Genomic DNA, 18,154 nt, shown 5'->3' with positions numbered 1-18,154 from the left:
CGAAACCGCGGACCACATGTCAGGTTTCTATGATAAAATGAGGCCTGCTGGCTTTCGTGGTGTGAACACATGTGATATCACCATCTTCTCCACTCTCTCCCAACAGCGCGGTCGTCCGGTCCTTCCTTCCAAGAGAGGGATAGCCCCGAACAGCTGGAGGAGCCCCTGCCCCAGACATGGTGCGAAAATAGCCCGAAAGGAAGGCAGAGGCCTATGTAAGATGCCAGGCCGGTGTTTGAAGATGGCAGGTGTGGGATTAGGAAAGCACGCACGGTGTCACCCACCTCCACCTGTCCGCTCGTGGCCCCTCACTCTCACGGCACAGTGTGCAGGAGAAGAGTGGAGTTGGTGCGCAGCACCCTATCAGGGGTGCTGGCGGCCTTCGCACTCCCCACCCTTGGGCCCAGGGTGTCGTCTCTCTGGCTCGCGGTTATTTTTAGAGGTTGTGCACTGCAGGCCTTAGGGGCAGTACTGGCCAGCGGCCTTTCGTGAGTTATGGACAGTGGAATAAGGGAGGGGGCGAGGGAGGGAGGGAAGGAGCGAGCTGCAGCAGCAGATGAGTATTTTTATTTTTGCATGGAACTGTGAGCCGGTGCACTTCGGAGAACCTGACACCTTGCCACCCATGAGACCATTCGACGGCAGAAGAGCCCGGAGAGTGCACTAGAAACGGGGGGCTGCACGGGCGCCCGGGGAGGGCCAGAAAAGTGAGGGAAACACTCCCGAAAAGCAGAACGAGAATGGTGGTTGGCAAGAGCGCGAAAAGTGTTGAGCATGGACAAAAAAACCTGCTATCATGCCAACTTCAGTGTGAGGGCACAGCCGAGAGCTGAGGGCAATCTGGGCAAAAGGGCTGGTGAATGCAAGTAAGGACTACTCCGGATAATACAGACACAAGAACTTTACACAGAGTGGCGAAACTCAAGTGTGGAGAGAAGTCGAGAAGAAGAAGCAGCGACGTGGTGGTTGGCAGTTGAGGAGATCGTGGCGCAATTTATTTGTGGACATCAAACAGAATTGTTCAGTGCAGCGGACAAAATAATCCGGCAAACCTGGAAAAAAACGACTATGAGCCCACTGTTGTGATTGGACTGAGGCCTGTCAATCATTAGGCTGTGCTATTGTCTGTCATGGAGAACTGCACCAGCGCGGTGGAAGTGGTGGAGAGTCCCTCGCTCCTGCCTGAGGAGCTAGAGGACAGCCCCCCAATATTAGCTGAGAAGACAGTGGAAGAAGAGGATGAGGAGAAAAAATATGAGCTCTGCCAACTAAAAAACTGTTGCGAAAGGGTGGTGATTAATGTATCAGGCTTAAAATTTGAGACCCAAGTGAGAACACTGGGGCGCTATCCCGACACCCTCCTAGGGGACCCCCGGAGACGAATCCGCTTCTTTGACCCAATAAGGAATGAGTACTTCTTCGACCGGAACCGGCCGTGCTTTGACTCCATCTTATACTACTACCAGTCTGGGGGTCGTCTTAGGCGGCCTGCCAACGTGCCCTTAGATGTCTTCATTGAAGAGCTGAATTTCTACCAGCTTGGGGACGAAGTCCTCGCCAAGTTTCGAGAAGACGAGGGTTTTGCCAAAGAAGAAGTGCGGCTGCTCCCCGAGAGGGAGTTCATGAAGCAAGTGTGGCTGCTGTTCGAGCACCCGGATAGCTCTTCTGCTGCCCGTATCATAGCTATCATCTCCGTCATGGTGATCCTCATCTCCATCGTCATCTTCTGTCTGGAGACGCTGCCAGACTTTAGGGATGAACGGGACCTCTCTTTGCCGGTATGTCCTCTGTCTCATCCTTAGCATCATAAGAAACAGTAGTGTAGCAGATTACGAAATAAGAACAACCTAAAGAGGTTTAGCAGAATGTTACTAACAATGAAGAAGTTGATTTTGGAAGGGATTCCAATGTGCACTGGTTGGTGGCTCACCACTTCGGTGTTCAATATGAAAACAAGTACTGCAAAAACATATTTTGTAAAAATACATACTCCAAAATTTAGATCACCAAAATCAAGACTTTACCAACAAAAAGCTCTCTACAAAGCATTTGACTTGTACTGAATTCCTAAATTCAATCTGGCTCTTTGCCCGCATAGTTTAGGTTTGTGGTAGTTTAGCCGTTTCACTCCACCCCTAACATATCTAAAGGAAGATGCTTGATGGTGGGGCAAAGCACAGATCTAAACTTTAGTTGTCAGGTATTTACGTGCCATCAATTTATGGTAGCCCATATTTTGGTGTCTACAGTTTTGCAAATTATGTTTTTGCAGTTTATTTGGTTCCTTGTGTATACACTGACGTTAAAACATGGCATATAAAACCGTAAATTTCAAAATAGACTGATGAAATCTCAGCTTTACAAAAATATCTTCGTACAATAATTTGTACCATTTAATTTTTCAATTCAGTCGAACTGAGTTTTTTTTTTAGGTTAGGGTTAATTTACTATTCTAACTTGATAGTAGGTTTAAGTGCAGGTCGACATTTTTGTACGAAGATATTTATGTTGTGTCAAGATTTTTGTAGTCTGTGTTTTGGAGTCTACATTTTTGCAAAATATTTTTTGTCATGTGTTTTCACATACCAGCATTATACCTGGCATCTATAACGCATTTAGGGGCATATTTAAGACCCCCCCTAACGCCACCTTACCATCACCATAACATAATTTCTTTTACGTTAATGCGGCTCAAAAGTTGTTTTTCTGCTAGGCCATATTTAAGTGGTGCAATAAATGCATTGCGCCACTTTGTAACCCTTTGCACCACATTATGCCTGTGCCAGGCATAATGTATGAAAGGGGGCGTTCTGGCACTAGGAGGCCTGCAAAAATGGCGCAGTGAAATTTAAAAGATTTCACTCCACCATTTTTTGTGTCATTTTTAATGCCTGCTCACAGCAGGCATTAAAATGGCGCTCCCATAGGCTTGTGGGCCTCCTTGCACTTTGCTGCACTAGCATCAACATTTTTGACACTAGTGTAGCAAAGCGCCACAATAGCGTCAAAAAGTTTAACGCTATTGTGCTAACGATCACTATAATGCGCCATATTATAAATTCAGCACAACCATGGTGTCGTTAGGTGCCGGTAGCGGGGCGCAAGAAAAGTGGCGTATAGCTGATGCGCCACTTTTTCTTAAATATGGGCCTTAGTTTTTTAGTGTCAATATCTCGTATAGGAGTAGGGACTTGAAGATCTTCCAGAGGAAGCGTTTCCTACCACATCATTTATGATTCTGTAATCTACCCAAATTCACTGAACCTTCCAGCTTGTGAATGTCAGTAGAAACAGTGCCCATCTCTAGTATATTTACACTAGAAATGGAAAAGTTCGCCCCTACAAGATACCAGAATAACTCGGGGGTCGCACTTTTCTAAGCTTTTTTAGAGCTGGTAATTTAAGTATGGCAAAATAGGAACTTGGATAGGTTCGTGGACAACTAGCTCGATATTGGGAGCTTTGCCGGCAAATGCTTCTTCAGAAAGGCTTTCCAATTTTGTTGAGGTTTAATCACAATCTTGCAGTCCTCAATATGAATCAAACTTGATCAATAAGGCCTCCCACAAATGTCAAGGCATATTGCCCCCACAGTAGGCATTTTCTTCATTGGCATAATAGTCCACCGTAATTAACTCAGGGAAGTGAAACTGAGTGGAAAGTAGTGTGACTGTAGCGCTTACATGTACTTACATTGGTGAAAACATAAGGCCGTATCAAAGTACATTAGCGCTGTGAGCCTAAGGGCAAGCCACTGAAAGAGCGAGTCACATCACAGAGTGAAGGTGTATAGCAATCTAGAGTCATCGGTCCAAATACATTTAATTGATCACGTTGAAAATGTGAATTTTGCAGTTACTTACTGTCCTCTCGAACTGATATACTTGCCGTGTTAGGTTAATACCGCAGGGAGTGATGAATCTTGTTCCCTGTTGCTGCAGTCTCAAGGTGGTGCACTGGATATTTCGGACTCGGGTTTCCCTGACTGCACAGCTTGAGGTTTTTTTTCAAAGTCACGGGTACTCTATTTACAGAAAGTCGCACACTCAGGCATTACTACAGCATAGTCTGGTGTGCCCGAGGGTCTGCATGCAGAAGTTGCCTCTGTGAGACCTGAACCTTCAGTAGGCAACAGTTCTTCAACTTTGTGTCTCCATAGCAACTTTTTCATTTTATCTTTACGTTTTAGCTCTTCCACTGAATGTTACAACCTTACCATTTTTGGATGCTGAAAGTCATTCATTTGTGTTATTGTTATGTGAGAAGTGCCAAAACACTTAGGTATGGAAGAGCTAAAGACCCCATTTTAAGCATGTCACATTCCAACTACTTCTAAGAGGACTTCTCTAAAATGTTCCACTTCCAAACACGCTGCAATTCCTCCTCTTCTAAAGATGGAACAATTCTTTCACTTCTGAAGATGGACCAATTCTGTTATATTTTTGATTATGCCGTTAGTCCTTTATTCCTCACGATGATGTACACCTTAATCAATCAATAAATCAGGGATTTGTAAAGTGCACTACTCAACCGTGAGGGTCTCAAGGCGCTGAGGAGGGGAGGGGGGAGAAGATGAGGCGGAGGTGCTGGTACTGCCTGAACAGCCAGGTCTTGAGAAGTGTCCTGAAGGTAAGGAGGTCTTTGGTCTGGCACAGGTGGGTGGGGAGAGTGTTCCACGTTTTGCAGGCGAGGTGCGAGAATGATCTACAGCCGGTTGTAATGCTGCGGATGCGTGGGATGGTTGCGAGGGCGATATAGGCAGAGCAGAGATGCCGGGTTGGGGTATAGAAGAAGAGTCGTCTGTTGAGGTATTCTGGTCTGGTGTTGTGCAGTGCTTTGTGAGCGTGGGTGAGGAGTTGGAAGGTGATTCTCTTGTTGACTGGGATCCAGTGCGATTTTTCAGGTGGTCTGTGATGTGGCAGTGGCAGGGGATGTCCAGGATGAGGCGTGCGGAGGCGTTCTGGATGTGTTGCAGCTTCTTCTGGAGTTTGGCCGTGGTTCCTGTGTAGAGGGCATTTCTGTAGTCCAATTTGCTGCTTACGAGGGCTTGGGTGACTGTTCTTCTGGTTTCGGTGGGTATCCATTTGTAGATCTTTCAGAGCATGCCGAGGGTGTTGAAGCAGGAGGAGGTGATGGTATTGACTTGCTGGGTCATGGATAGTGAGGGGTCGAGGATGAATCCTAGGTTACGTGCGTGGTCGGTGGGAGTCGGAGTGGTTACGAGAGTGGCAGGCCACCAGGAGTCAATCCCATGTAGAGGGGGTGGAGCCGAAGATGAGGACTTCCGTCTTGTTGGAATTGAGTTTGAGGCAGCTGCTCTTCATCCATTTGTCGATGGCCTTCATTCCTTCGTGGAGGTAGGTCTTGGCGGAGTCCTTGGTGAGGGAGAGGATCAGCTGGGTGTCGTCAGCTTATGAGATGATTTTGAGGTTGTGGGATTGGGCGATGTTAGCGAGTGGGGCCATGTAGACGTTGAAGAGGGTCGGGCTGAGGGACGAACCCTGGGGTACGCTACAGATGATTTTGGTGGCCTCCGAGCAGAATGGTGGGAGGCGGACTCTCTGGGTTCTGCCGGTGAGAAATGAGGTGACCCAGTCCAGGGCTTCTGAAGAAGGGGAAAGTCAGCAATTTATAGAGAAGCAACAGTTCCGCAACCTGTAAAGATGCAGAAAGCCCTGCACGTCTAAAGAAGCAATGGTGCTGCCACTTTTTAAGTATGTTTGTAGTGCCCAGAGGTCACTTTTGATGCAGCAACAATTCTGAAACTTCTGAAGATTCTGCAAGATCGATCTCCGAAAGTGGTACAAGCACTTCACTTTAGAATGTACAACAGTTGTGCCACTTATTAACTTTTTGCAATAATTCTATTTCTCAAGATGCTGAAAGCCATCCACTTTAGAAGATGCTACAAGCCCATAATTTCAGAAGAAGCTGCACTTTCAAAAATTCTAAAGTTGCCAAAAGACTTCCTTTTCTGAACAAATCCACCTGACTTCCACTTTTTAAGATGTTATAAGCCCTTCACTACTCAAGGCATATCTGCTACCTCTGAAGATGCAAGTGTTATTACTTCTTAAGATGCTGCATGCCCTCTACCTCTGAAGAAATAATAAATCACTCCTGAAGTATCAGCAGATCATCAATCTAAAGGTAACATAACCCCTTCATGTGTGAAAAGAATACACATTATACATGTGAAGTTGTTCTATAAATTCCACTTTGAAGATTCTGCCAGTCCTTCACTTTTGGAGGCACTTCTAGTCAACCAATTTTGTATGTGCTGCAAGTCCTCCAACTCTGAAGGGGTAACACATTTCTGTTTCTAACAATGACCAGGTGATTTATAAATAGTCTGCAGAGACACACCTGTAGGATGGTTACAGTTTCCCCACTTCAAAGACACCAGAGGCCCTTTACTGCAGACTTCTTTGATGCTGGAATCCAATTATTACACTTTTGAAAGTTCCAGATTCTTCACTTCGCAAAGGGTGATTCATGCTTAGACATATTGCATCTTCTATTTTTAGAATTCTCAAAATCTGCCACCTTGCTCTGCATCTGACAACATGAATCCTTGATTTTCAGGATAACATTTACACTAGTACCAATCCTCTGGTTTTGAATGCCGCCAACGCTCAATGTTGAGTGCCCTTAAGAATGTCTTTCACTTTCAGGGCGCCATTGGTCTTTCCCTTTCCAGGATGCCCTGTGCTGTTCGTTTCCACAACACTGTGGACTTGTCACTTGCAGGGTCCTCTCCTTTCAGTGAACTGGAGATTCTTCCTTTCCAGGATGCCAAGGGTATTTCAGTTCAAGGACAGTGTGGATCCTAAGGTTTCAAGATGGTACGAGTTTTCTACTTCTTTTAAACTGGATATTCTTTTTCTAGGGTGCCATGATTGCTTCACTTCCAGGAAGATGTGGGTTCTTCCTTTAGTGAGTGCCAGAGCTTCTTCACCAACAAAATGCCAAAGGTCCCATCCTTTCAAAATGCCATAAACTCTTCTCTTAAAGAAATCAGAGGTTATTTACCTGCAGGAGACATGAGGTCCTTAACTTCCAGTTTATTTAGGACTCTTCATTTTCAGCATGATAGTGGTTCATCACTTCCGATGGATTCTGTATTATTGGTGATATTCTTCACTTCCAAGAAGCCAAGGGCCCTTCACTCCCAGGATTCTGGAGGTGCTTCACTTTCAAATCACCTGATGTTGTTCACTTTCAAGATGTCAGTGGCCCCTCACATTCAGGACACTGTAAGATCTTTAACTCTAGTACATTCTGGATCCTTCACTTCCACATTCTGGATTCTTCACTTCCAGAACATCAAAGGTTCTTCAAGATGGTACTTTACTTTTAGGGTGCTGAAGTATCTTCATTTTCAGGATAACAGAGAATTTTCACTTTTTGGGTGCCAGATGTTGTTTACTACCAGCGTGTCAGAGGCTGTTCCCTTCCAAGTATACAAGAAGTCCTCCCTTCCAGGAGAGAGGACTTTACTATCAGAACATTAGAGGATCTTTGTTTACAGGACACAGAAGGTTATTCACCTCCATATTGCCTGTAGTCCTATCGTTCTAGGATTCCATGAGTTCTTTACTTTCAGGGAAATAGAGGAGCTTCATTTCCCAGGCTCTGGAAACTTCACATCCAGAACTCCTTAGATTCCTAAATTCTAGAACACTAGAAAGTGTTCACTTCTAAGATGCAATGGTCTGCTACATTTCAAGGTACTGGAGGTCCTTCAGTTCCAGGACATCCTGGGTATTTTATTTTGAGACTGCTGGGAATTCTCCACTTCCACAATGCTGAAAATACTTATTTTCCAAGATGTCAGAGGGCCTACCATTCCAGGATGCCATGATCCTTCACTTTCAAATTGCCAGTCACGGTCCACATTACAGATGCTCCACTTTCAGGCTGTGAGCCTGACTCCTATCCCATAGCCAATTATTCTGTTTTACATTGAAAGAACAAGAAATGATGTTAGGATGCCCTCTAAGTCCATGGCAATGTATCTAAGCGTAATAACTAAATTGTATACTGCAGAAGGTTAATCAAACATTAACATAAAATAGCAGAAATGATAAATACATTATAAGGGCCCTTGTAAGGAAAGTCTGAGGGAGGCAGTTTTGTTGGTGGGAGAAAAAACGGTAGTGAGGTATACATTATAGCCACAGAAGGAGAATAAACATGTTAAAGAGGATCCAGTTGTAGAAGTTTTATATGAGTGATTTACAACATACATTTCTAAGGGCCTCATTATGACCCTGGCAGTCACCAGGGTCACGGTCGGACCGCCGCCAAAGTGGCAGTCCGACTGCAACATTACGACCGTGGCGCGTTCGTCACGGTCGGGCCACCGGCACAACAGGTTGCCTCCAGTTGACAGCCTGGCAGTTGTAATCCGCGGATTATGAGTCCCCTTTCCACCAGCCTTTGCATAGCGGTAGCACCACCATGCAAAGGCTGGCGGAAGGGGGCTGCTGGGGGCCCCCATGGACAGCCCCATCGCGCTTTCCACTGCCCGAATTACAGGCAGTGGAAAGCCGACGGGTGCTGCTGCCACAGTGGCGCCAGCTTGATTACGAGCTGGCATCAATGTTAAGGCTCTGTTCACCGCAGAGCCGGCAGGCAGAAACAACTCCTATTAGGGCCAGCGGTGGCCTGATGGCGGTACGAGTTTGGCGGGTGGTGGACTCATAATAAGGACCAAAGTATTTTCTACAAACCTTATTCAAAACTGCAGTTTACTAAGCAGTTTGTTAAGAGATCTTTTCTAGAGAGACCTAGGTGGTCACATTGTTGACCCAGTTATCAATAGAAAGTTTGAGTCTGCACCTGCTTCATGTGCTCCCCTACTGAGAGTGAATCATAAGATTTAGCTCCTCTTTAAAGAATATGTCTACTGCAGAAACCACAGGATTAGTCAGTGGAATCTTGTGTCACAACCTGTCCCAGCATCTCTTGGGCCAAAGTATTATAGGTGAGTCAAACCTAGGCATTCCAGCATGTACCAGCAACTCTTTTGATTTCAATAGAGTGAAATCTAGGTGTCCCAATGAGTACCAGTGATCCCTAGGCTGCAGTAGTAGATATTAGTCCAATCTAGTTGTCTCACTAAGTCATAGTGGCTATTTGGCAACAGTATTAGCTGAGTGTCCCATTTAGATGTTCCAAAAAGTCTCAGCATGTCTTGAGCCTTAGCTGTAGTTGTGAGTCCAATCTTGATGGCCTCATAGGCTCTTTGAATCCATTATTAGAAGGGAGTCCTAACTAGGTCTCCCACCATGGGTCTTCCAACACATATTCCAGTGAGTCCAAGGCTGAAGGTTTACATTAGAGTCCAATCCAGTTATCCCAACATGTCTAAGCATGTCGAGGCATATTATTAGATGCAAGTTACATCTTTGTGTCCCAACATGCCACAGTGCCTTTTTATCCATGGAATTAGATGCATTCCAAATCTGGGTGATACGACGTCTTTGTTCTAGGCTCTGTGTATTGGTAAGATAGTCCCTCCCACCTTTAAAAGCCTGCAAAGATTCCCTTTACAATGAAGTGTCTTTGGCACTCTGTCCTTGAAAGAAGAAAAGTCTATTCCAGGCAGTGAAAGGCATTGTCTCCAACCAATGTATCCAAAGCAACACAGAACTGAATCTGGTGGAGTAGGATATTTTAGCCACCATTGAGGAGCCAGTGCCCAGAGACGCTCCTGGTATAAGGCCATGAAAAGAATAACTGGCAATAAAATAAATGTTAGAACGTTTTAGAACGCACTATTTGTCTACTTCTCATTTCTCCATAGCACCGGACATAGGTGTAGAGGAGTGCAGGATTATGATTCTTTATGAGTCCAGATGGACGGTGATCAACATGCCTGAAATTCTCCACTCACAGACCATGTTATGTGCTAAGTCCAGTTTAAGTTAAATCTGAATAGTTTAGGTTTCAAATGTTTTCTGAACAGCATGTAGATTACTTTGGATCTCAAAAGCAGTGTGAGGGCATTCCAAAGGCTAGGTCTTTGTACACCCAGTGATCTTCCTTCTTGTTTAATCCTCTTAACTAATCACTGGATGAAGAGTGGAGGGTGCTTGTTGGGGCGAATTGCAGTGACAGTTTCTGTAGATATTGAAGTCTTTGCTGCAAAATCCTTGTCGACACTAAACATGACCTTGAATTTGTTCCTGAGGGATCTTCAAGGGAAAGTTTGGTGTAGTCCCACTTAAGAAGATTAAGGTAAAGTATGGCTGCTTGGTTCTGAAGTCTTTGGAGTCTGGCAGTGTGGATTTTGGGAGGCCAGATTTAAATATACAGCATTAATTAAGATACCCCAGCAAATGGGCTCTAGTTAGCTTGATCCTGTAGTCAGTGCATACAATAGGGAATTACAAAGAAGAGAGCTTATGTTTACACCCTTTGTGGCAATGTTAATCTGGGGAGTGCAAGATGGGTCTTCTCTGAAAAGAATCTCCAAGTTCCTAACTTTTGCCGGAGACATATCAAATCTTGATATTAATGTGTGACAGCCATTATGGTAAATCCATTGAATTTCTCAAGAAAATGACTACAGTTAATACGCCATCATAAACAATTACGTCAACACTGCAAATAATGACCACGAAGGCTCAGTTTTTTGTATTAATCTTTTTATTGGATTTTCAATAACATACATATATCCATTACCAAATGAGCGCTTTAAAACATTCAAGGCGGCCAAGGGTAGCTGGCTCGCAAAAGGAGAGAATGTTTGCTATTGCCATGCTGGTGTGCACTGCTGCTGGAACAAGGTGGTATGAACAGAAACTAATAATTTAAGAATACATGAAGAGGAAGAAGGGGAAGGAAGGAAATGGAAGAGAGGCGGAGTAGAGCGGACATATATGGGGCAATACTAGACTTGTATGGCTAGTATTGCCCCAGGCTTTTGGGGGCAACTGAATTCTGCCCAATATTGGCCGTGGGTGGGGGTTTCTTAGGAGTTTTCCTGGGAGTAGGATGGGAAAGTAAAAGAGAGTGCCCTGGGATCTCTCTGGTGGTGTTGAGGAGTGGGAGAGACTTTGGGTGGGGCTAGAGAGGTACTGGCATGCTACTGAGTCACTTAACAAAAAAGGTGTAAGGCTCAGAGCCGCTGAGTTTAAAAGTTACGGAATTCCAGTCATTGCATGTAGTCTATTAGTGGTTGCCACATTGTCTTAGTGAGTGAGTGCATGAGTAATCTTTTCCATAGAAAGCACCTGCCACATTTTATAAAACCAGTGTGTCTCTGATGGGGGCTCTTTTTTCCCTCAGCTGGATGTGATGAGTTGCTTAGCTCCCCCATCATACAGTAGATAAGCGTTTTATCATTTTTCGTTACGCCATTCATGATAGATGCTAGAATACAATTTGTGAAGAAGGGCTGGTGTTAGATACCAATGAAACCTTAATTTAAAGGGTGATTCACTGTTAGGGATGCTGCGTACAGTTTTAGGAAAGTCACGCCACAGTTGATCCCAAGTTTTGGCTCCCATGGGTTCCCTTAAGGCTGAGTCCCAGAGAGATTGGTAGGGGTTGGGGAGAATCAGCTTTGAGGCTTGTATAGTCTTGAACATCTTGATATCTTGGTGCCTCAGAAGGACCATATCAGGGCCTCAAAGTGTGTCAGTTTGCAAGCCGCTTTTCGTGCATCAATTGGGTGTAAGTCCTAGAGGCTTATTTAGTTGTATTGGAGTTTGGTGGTTTCAGGGATATGGTATTCCTGAGAACACTGTTCAAACAACTTGATTGACCCGTTATGGAATAAGTCCCTGGTGTGCAGCAGTCACCATCTGTCCAGCTAGTGAAGGTTCCAGAGTCATGGACAGAGGTGAAGTTAAAGCTTTTGGCTATGGGCGTGTTAGGAGCGGGGAAAGTTGTAAAGCTCTTTTTGGTGGGCAGTCGGTCCCAGGAATACAGAAGTGTTCTCGATCGTGTGGCCGCAGTGGTGCTCTTGGGATGAGCCATGCTGGGCAGCCACACAAGATTCATATAGAACCAGTGCTTCTTGCTTTCCTTCACTGTCCAGTCTGAGATGAACTGTAGGTGGGCTGTCTAATAGTAGTCCAGGAAATTGGTACGCAAAAGACCCCATTTCCTTGGCAAGCATTAGGAGCTTATTTGATATACGTGGTTGGCTCCTGTTCTAGATAAAAGTCCGGACTGTCTACTGTAAGTTGGTAATGTCTGTTTCAGGTATGGGTGTTGGGAGGGACTGGAAGAGGTATAGTAGGTGGAGAAGGACGTTCATTTTGACAACATTTATCCTGTCATGCAGGAGAGATAAAGCTATTTCCATCTCCTCAGGTCGCCAAGAATGTCTTTGCGGTAGAGCACCCATTTTATACCCGTCCTTCAGTCGGGTGGTGATCTGCAGGCCTAGTATCATAAGGACGTTGGGGCCTATTGAAATGGGGCTTGTGCCTTCAGAACTGGTAAGTCCTGTTACCCTACCATGAGGTTTAGCACCAATTATTTGTCTTTGTTATTTGAAACTCAGAGACATTTTCAAAATGGGTCAGGATAGACATTAATGCCAGCAAGGAGTCTGGCTAATTGGTTTGTGTTAGAAATTGGGTTGTTGGTTGACTGAGGTGTAAACCCTGGTCAAATAGCAACCACAATCCTAGTCAGCATAAGACACAAGCAAACCCTAAATTTAATCTATGCTCACCCTCTGGTAGCTTGGCAAACAGCAGTCAGGCTTAATTTAGAGGCAATATGCAAAGTATTTGTGCAACACTTCAAACAGTAAAACAGTGAAAACACCACACAAAAAGATTCCACATCAGGTTAGAAAACAAGCCTGAACTTAAATAAAACAAGACCAAAACAACAAAAATCCAATCAGTAAACCTGGAGATATTGAATTTCAAAGTTTTGAGTAACAGTAGCACCAATAAGCAGCAAGTGCTATTGGGGATACCTGGTCATGGCTGACTGGTACAAAGTCAAAAGTTCAGGCCAACAGCAATGGAGCATTGTCCGGCTACATGGACCTAGTTAGGCCAGCTAAACCAAAGTGGATCTGCGTCATAGAGGCAATGCATCAGTTCTGAAATGTGGCAAGTCTGCGGTGCAAGGTCCTGCAGCGTAAGTGTCGAGGTTCCTATCGATGGGGCTTGTGATGTGAAGGACGGTGTTGAGGATGTGTTGTGCAGTCGAGCCCAGGAATCAGTTCCGATGAGCAAGGAAGCTTTGATGCAGAGGTTTTGATGAAGTTGTTGAGGCTGCCGTCGACGGGAAATGTGAGAAGCTTGCCCGGGAAAAACATCATGCAGTGGCGGTTCCAAAGATGATTTGCTGAAACCAAGATGCAGGATGTGCAGTGATACAAGTCTGTTGCGATGAGTTCAATCCACATAACAGCGGCAATGCGTTAGTTCTGCTCGAAGATGCGCCTGGAGACTTTGTACAAACATTGTTAAGTGACCAGGCTCCACAACCTCACCTGAAGGCCATCCAGAACAATAATTGCCAGGATTCTCAATTAAAAAGATCATGAGCAGTGCTTTAAATGGGCAGGTACTCATTACTTGCACTTCTTTAACTTGGAAGGGATTCCAATGTCACTTCTCTGCATCACTCTAATGCTTTTAATGAGAGACTACTGGCACTTATCAGCAGCAAACAGCTACTCTGGGACAAGGAGTGCCTGCACTTCTATGTTTCTATTTCAAGCATTGATTGTGAGACGATCCTCAGACTGGTGTGCAAGAGAAAAGAAATGAGATATGAAAGTGCCTCTAGCTCCGCAATCCTGACTTTAAAATAACAGTGAAAAAGCCCAAAATGCATTTGTCCCAATCAAGGAAACTATAACAATCATAGATTCCATATGCTATGATTTATCCAGTAAAACTGAGAATTATGATCGAGGGTAAACTATGGCCCTCATTTGGACATTGGCGGTAAAAAACGCCTACCGCCGCGGCGACAGCCGCCAAAAGACAGTCGCTGCGGCTACCATCCGCCATTATATGACCACAGCCAGATTTACGCCACAAGAAGGGTGGAAATCTGGCTGTGGCCATACTGGTGGAAGGGGGTAAGGTGGCGCTGCTACCACCAGCAGTGCCACGCCAGTAGACCGCCGCCAGCCGTATTATGATAAATAATACGGCCTGGCGGTGTTATGCGGGTGGGCGCTGCTGTCGGTAGCAGCGCCCCGTCCCACCCACTGCCAGAAAACTCCATGGATACATGTAAGTCGGGTCTCCGACAGGGGAGGGGTGTGTTGAGTGTGTGTGTGTGGGGGGGGGTGTGCATGTATGTTTGAGTATGTGCGTGAAAGCGAGTGTGTGTGTGGTGTTGTTTGCATGCGTGGATGAATGTGTGTCAGTGTGTGGATGAATGTGTGTGAGTGCGTATATGTATGGTAATGTGTATGTGTGTCGGCGTGTATGTTATGATGTGTGGGTGCGGATGTAGGCGTGAACGAATGTATGCATGCATGTATGTATATGTGAATGAGTGTGTGTCTGGGTGCGTGTGTGTGTGTTTTGGGGGGGTGGATGTAGGGTGGGTGGGGTCGTCTGGAGAGTTGTTGGGGTGGTGGGGGCCTCCTATCAGTGACAGGGAAGGAGTTCCCTGTCACTGATAGAACCTACCGCTATCGTTTTCGTGGTGTTATGAACGCCACAAAAACCATGGTGGTAGGCAGGGACATAATACCACCGGCGGCACAATGGTGCCCGCCGGGTTGGAGAATCTCATCTCCAACCCGGCGGCTGCTACCGCCATGGCAGTCAGAGTGGTACATTGGCTTCAGCCAACCCGCCAATGTCATAATGTGGCGGTAAGTACCGCCAGCCTGTTGGCGGTACTACTGCCACATTAGCACCGACCGCTGGGATCATAATGACCCCCTATATATCTTCACCCACTTGAAACAGGCAGCTGCATATTGGAAGAAAACAGAAGACACGAAGGGCCTGATTTATATTTTGCTGTTAAGGAAACTCCGTCACAGTGGCAAGGGAGTATCCTCAATGCCAAGATAATGGTCCGCCTACATGATTTGAATGCGGACGAACCCATAGTTTGGCAACGGCAACGGACCAACGAAGTAAAAGCTGTCAGAAAATTGGATATTTGTTTACCCAACTAATTTAGATGGGCAGACATATAGCCATTTTTTTACTGCCCTTCACTGCGATTCAAACTTTGGCGATAAGGGACAAGAAAAAAACTTAAACTGCTCCCTTCACCATGGGAGATAACTCTCATGGAGAGGGTGGCATTTTTTTTTAATTTCATCATGTTGATGGAGAGCTGTGTGAAACTTAAAAAAGCAATGACAGGATCTACTGCGACGGTGGTTTCTGCCAAGGCTGTAGAAATTTTCGCCGGCTTAGTGGTCTCATCTAATTTTGGCAGGCAGGGACTCCGTCAGGGCAATGCAGTAATATTCTCTGTTGCCTTGACAGAGTTAATTTCATCTGCCAATAAATAAATGAGGCCCTACATCCCGATTCCACAATTCCTGGTGATGACACACCAGTCAGAATGTGTGACACTAATAAAGATGGAGGGCCTTGATGTGTCAGTGAAGGCTCTGTGTGAGGGTTCTAACAGGTCCTAACAGGTTCAACAAACATTGGAGTGCAGACTGATATACAACCAAAATACAACATCTATGTAAAAGCACAGGAATTTATCAGGCGAAATCTTGAAGGAAGAGGTTCAGGGCTTTGTGAAGCTGCCAGACTGGGAGCTCGACGGCAGCCCGTTTTTGGAAAACCAAAATATTGGTATGCAACTTTAGTATATCCCTGACCCAACTCTATATTGTCTGAGGACATGCAGCAATGTATCATGTATCAGGTATTGAATATCTGCTGTAGCACCCAGTTGGCAAGAGTGAGTTCTCTGCAACAAAGATAAAATAATGTACGGAGTCAGTGGAGGGCAGGTCGGTGTTTTCTGGTAAAGTTTGCTATGATCCTAGCTACCAAAATGAGAATAAAAGTGGATTATGAAAAATGAGGGTTAAAATGTCTTACCCACCTTGTTAGCTGATGGCAAATGCTGGAGGTAGTACCCTTTCTTGCCCCCCAAACCTCAAAGCAATGCATAGAGTTCATTGCTATCACACTCAAGAAGTGTTGCAATTTTATGGTTATTCCAGTTGGTGGTTACAAGGTTGCTATTAATGCAATTTTGTGCATTAGGATGGGGTGAGTGACATTCACTGTGTGTACAGGTTTCAGTGGAACTGGGATAAAGAGTAAGTAGTTCATAAATTGGAATTGCAGATATGACACATATAGTACATCACTTCATAGGCAATTCATATACAGACTGTTGGTAAGGTAGGCGGAACATGGCAGTTCAACAGCACTGCAGAGGCACTGTCTACTGTGATGAGGGTTGATGTAAGGCTACTCACATGAAACGTGAGAGAGTTAAATAACCCTTACAAGATGTGGCAAGTCCTGGCCTAGTTAGATAGACAACACATTAATATAGCATTGCTGCACAAGACCCACCTACAATACTAATTTATTTGACAGCAGGTGGAGTTCATACAGATGTATGTTAATGTATTCTAACTATTTCAGAAGGTTGGCCATTGTTATCAAAAAGGGTAACCAAGTACAGTCTTCTAGAGAGGAGACTTCAACCCAGTTTTAGACTCCACATTAGACACAAAAATCTGTACTGCACAGCACCTGTCTTGAGGAGCTATGTGCAGTAGCTATATGTATGAGGAGGATCAACAGAAAGAAACACTGCCTCACACATTGAGGATAGGCACTATTGATTACCAGCCTTAAACCAGAAAAGCCGCAGTTCACATGTGATCCTTATTGTAAGCTATACATAAATAACACTGACAATAAGAGCTTGACAAGATACTCATCAATCAGCAACTCCCTCTTATTTGAGGCATAGTGCCGCCTGCCTAGATGAGATTTATTCCACAATTCTCTGCATACCTTAATCTGTACATGCTTTTATCTGGCATACACTAGATGCTTGATGTAGAAGTAATAGCAGTATTGCCAGACGCCACCAAGTAATTTCACTCAATTGAGCAGCTTCACCTCTCTCCTAAACTGGAGCACCATTGAAGTGTTACTGATGATTACAGGGATGGTGTTCCAGATCCTGGGTTCATGAATGCTAAAGGCCTTCTTTTTTTTCCTTTTTACACTCATTCATTCTGAAGGTGTCCTTGCTGCGGGTATGCCGAGAACCACCAGAGATAGTGAGCTTGCCTGCATGATAAACAGAGGTTATCGTCCAATGGCTTTGTAAATGATGCAGCTGGTTTTGAAAATGGAGTGAGTTAGCAAGGTGAGCCAATCAAGTCCCATCACTGAGGGAATGATGTGATCATATTTCTTCAGACCTTGAAAAAGACACAGGCTGCGGTACGTGGGATATTGTTAAGGGGGTTCAATGTGGAGTGTGGGAGGCCATAGAGCAGGGCATTACCACCATCCATATGCAAGAGTATGAACTGCAGTTATCAAGTCACTTTCCAGGAGAAATAGTTTAACTTCTCTACGAGAGAGAGCTGGTATCAGGCTGTCTAAGGCTGTCTATGCTTTTTTTGGCAGTGTGTTCCTCAAGAGTGAGGTTGGTGTACAGAGTGAATTTAAGTGATTGGTATTAGGTGAAAGTTGGGTTTGAAGCCGTTAAGGTTCATGTCATTGAGCCAGGTTTGTACTGTTTGTTGCATTTTGCTTTTGGCAGATAACAGAAATTCTGTTTTGGCTAGGTTGAGCTTCATATTGAAGCAGGACATGGAAGTCTAGAAGTGGTCCAGTCATTGTTTGAGGTGATGGATTTCTTGAGTGGAGGCGACTTTTGTATCTTGCACATTGTCTGCATATTAGTGAATTTTGATGCTGTCATCACTAAACAGAGCCCAAAAGAGCTCCATTTAGAGGTTGAAATGACGAAAAACTATGGAACCCTGGAGGATAGTGATATTTTGGGACCAGAATGTGTCAATGTGAAAGGACTATTGGTGGTTGAGGAGAACCATTGAAGAGCATTGTCAGTTAATGCCATTTGAGACTCCAAGCTGTGAATGAGGGTGGGATGGCCTACTGTACTATAAGCAGCTGAGAGGTCCAGCAATAGTAGGAGGCAGGGATGATGTTCATCTGTGGTCTGG

At 44.9% G+C, this 18,154-nt stretch overlaps 1 protein-coding gene across 1 annotated transcript in view; it reads left to right on the top strand.

Moving 5' to 3' along the window:
- The first annotated feature begins 583 nt into the window (after nucleotides 1-583).
- Nucleotides 584-18,154, top strand: part of KCNA7 (potassium voltage-gated channel subfamily A member 7) — a 192,915-nt gene continuing 175,344 nt past the window's right edge. Inside the window, exon 1 of the mRNA XM_069200864.1 lies at nucleotides 584-1,778. Coding sequence (XP_069056965.1) covers nucleotides 1,131-1,778 — 648 coding nt within the window. The 5' untranslated portion in view covers nucleotides 584-1,130. The remainder of the gene's footprint in view (nucleotides 1,779-18,154) is intronic.

Source organism: Pleurodeles waltl, chromosome 7 (assembly GCF_031143425.1).
Source record: "Pleurodeles waltl isolate 20211129_DDA chromosome 7, aPleWal1.hap1.20221129, whole genome shotgun sequence".
Classification (NCBI taxonomy): domain Eukaryota; kingdom Metazoa; phylum Chordata; class Amphibia; order Caudata; family Salamandridae; genus Pleurodeles; species Pleurodeles waltl.
Note: the sequence above shows the minus strand (reverse complement) of the source record. Positions and strands in the feature narration are given on the sequence as shown.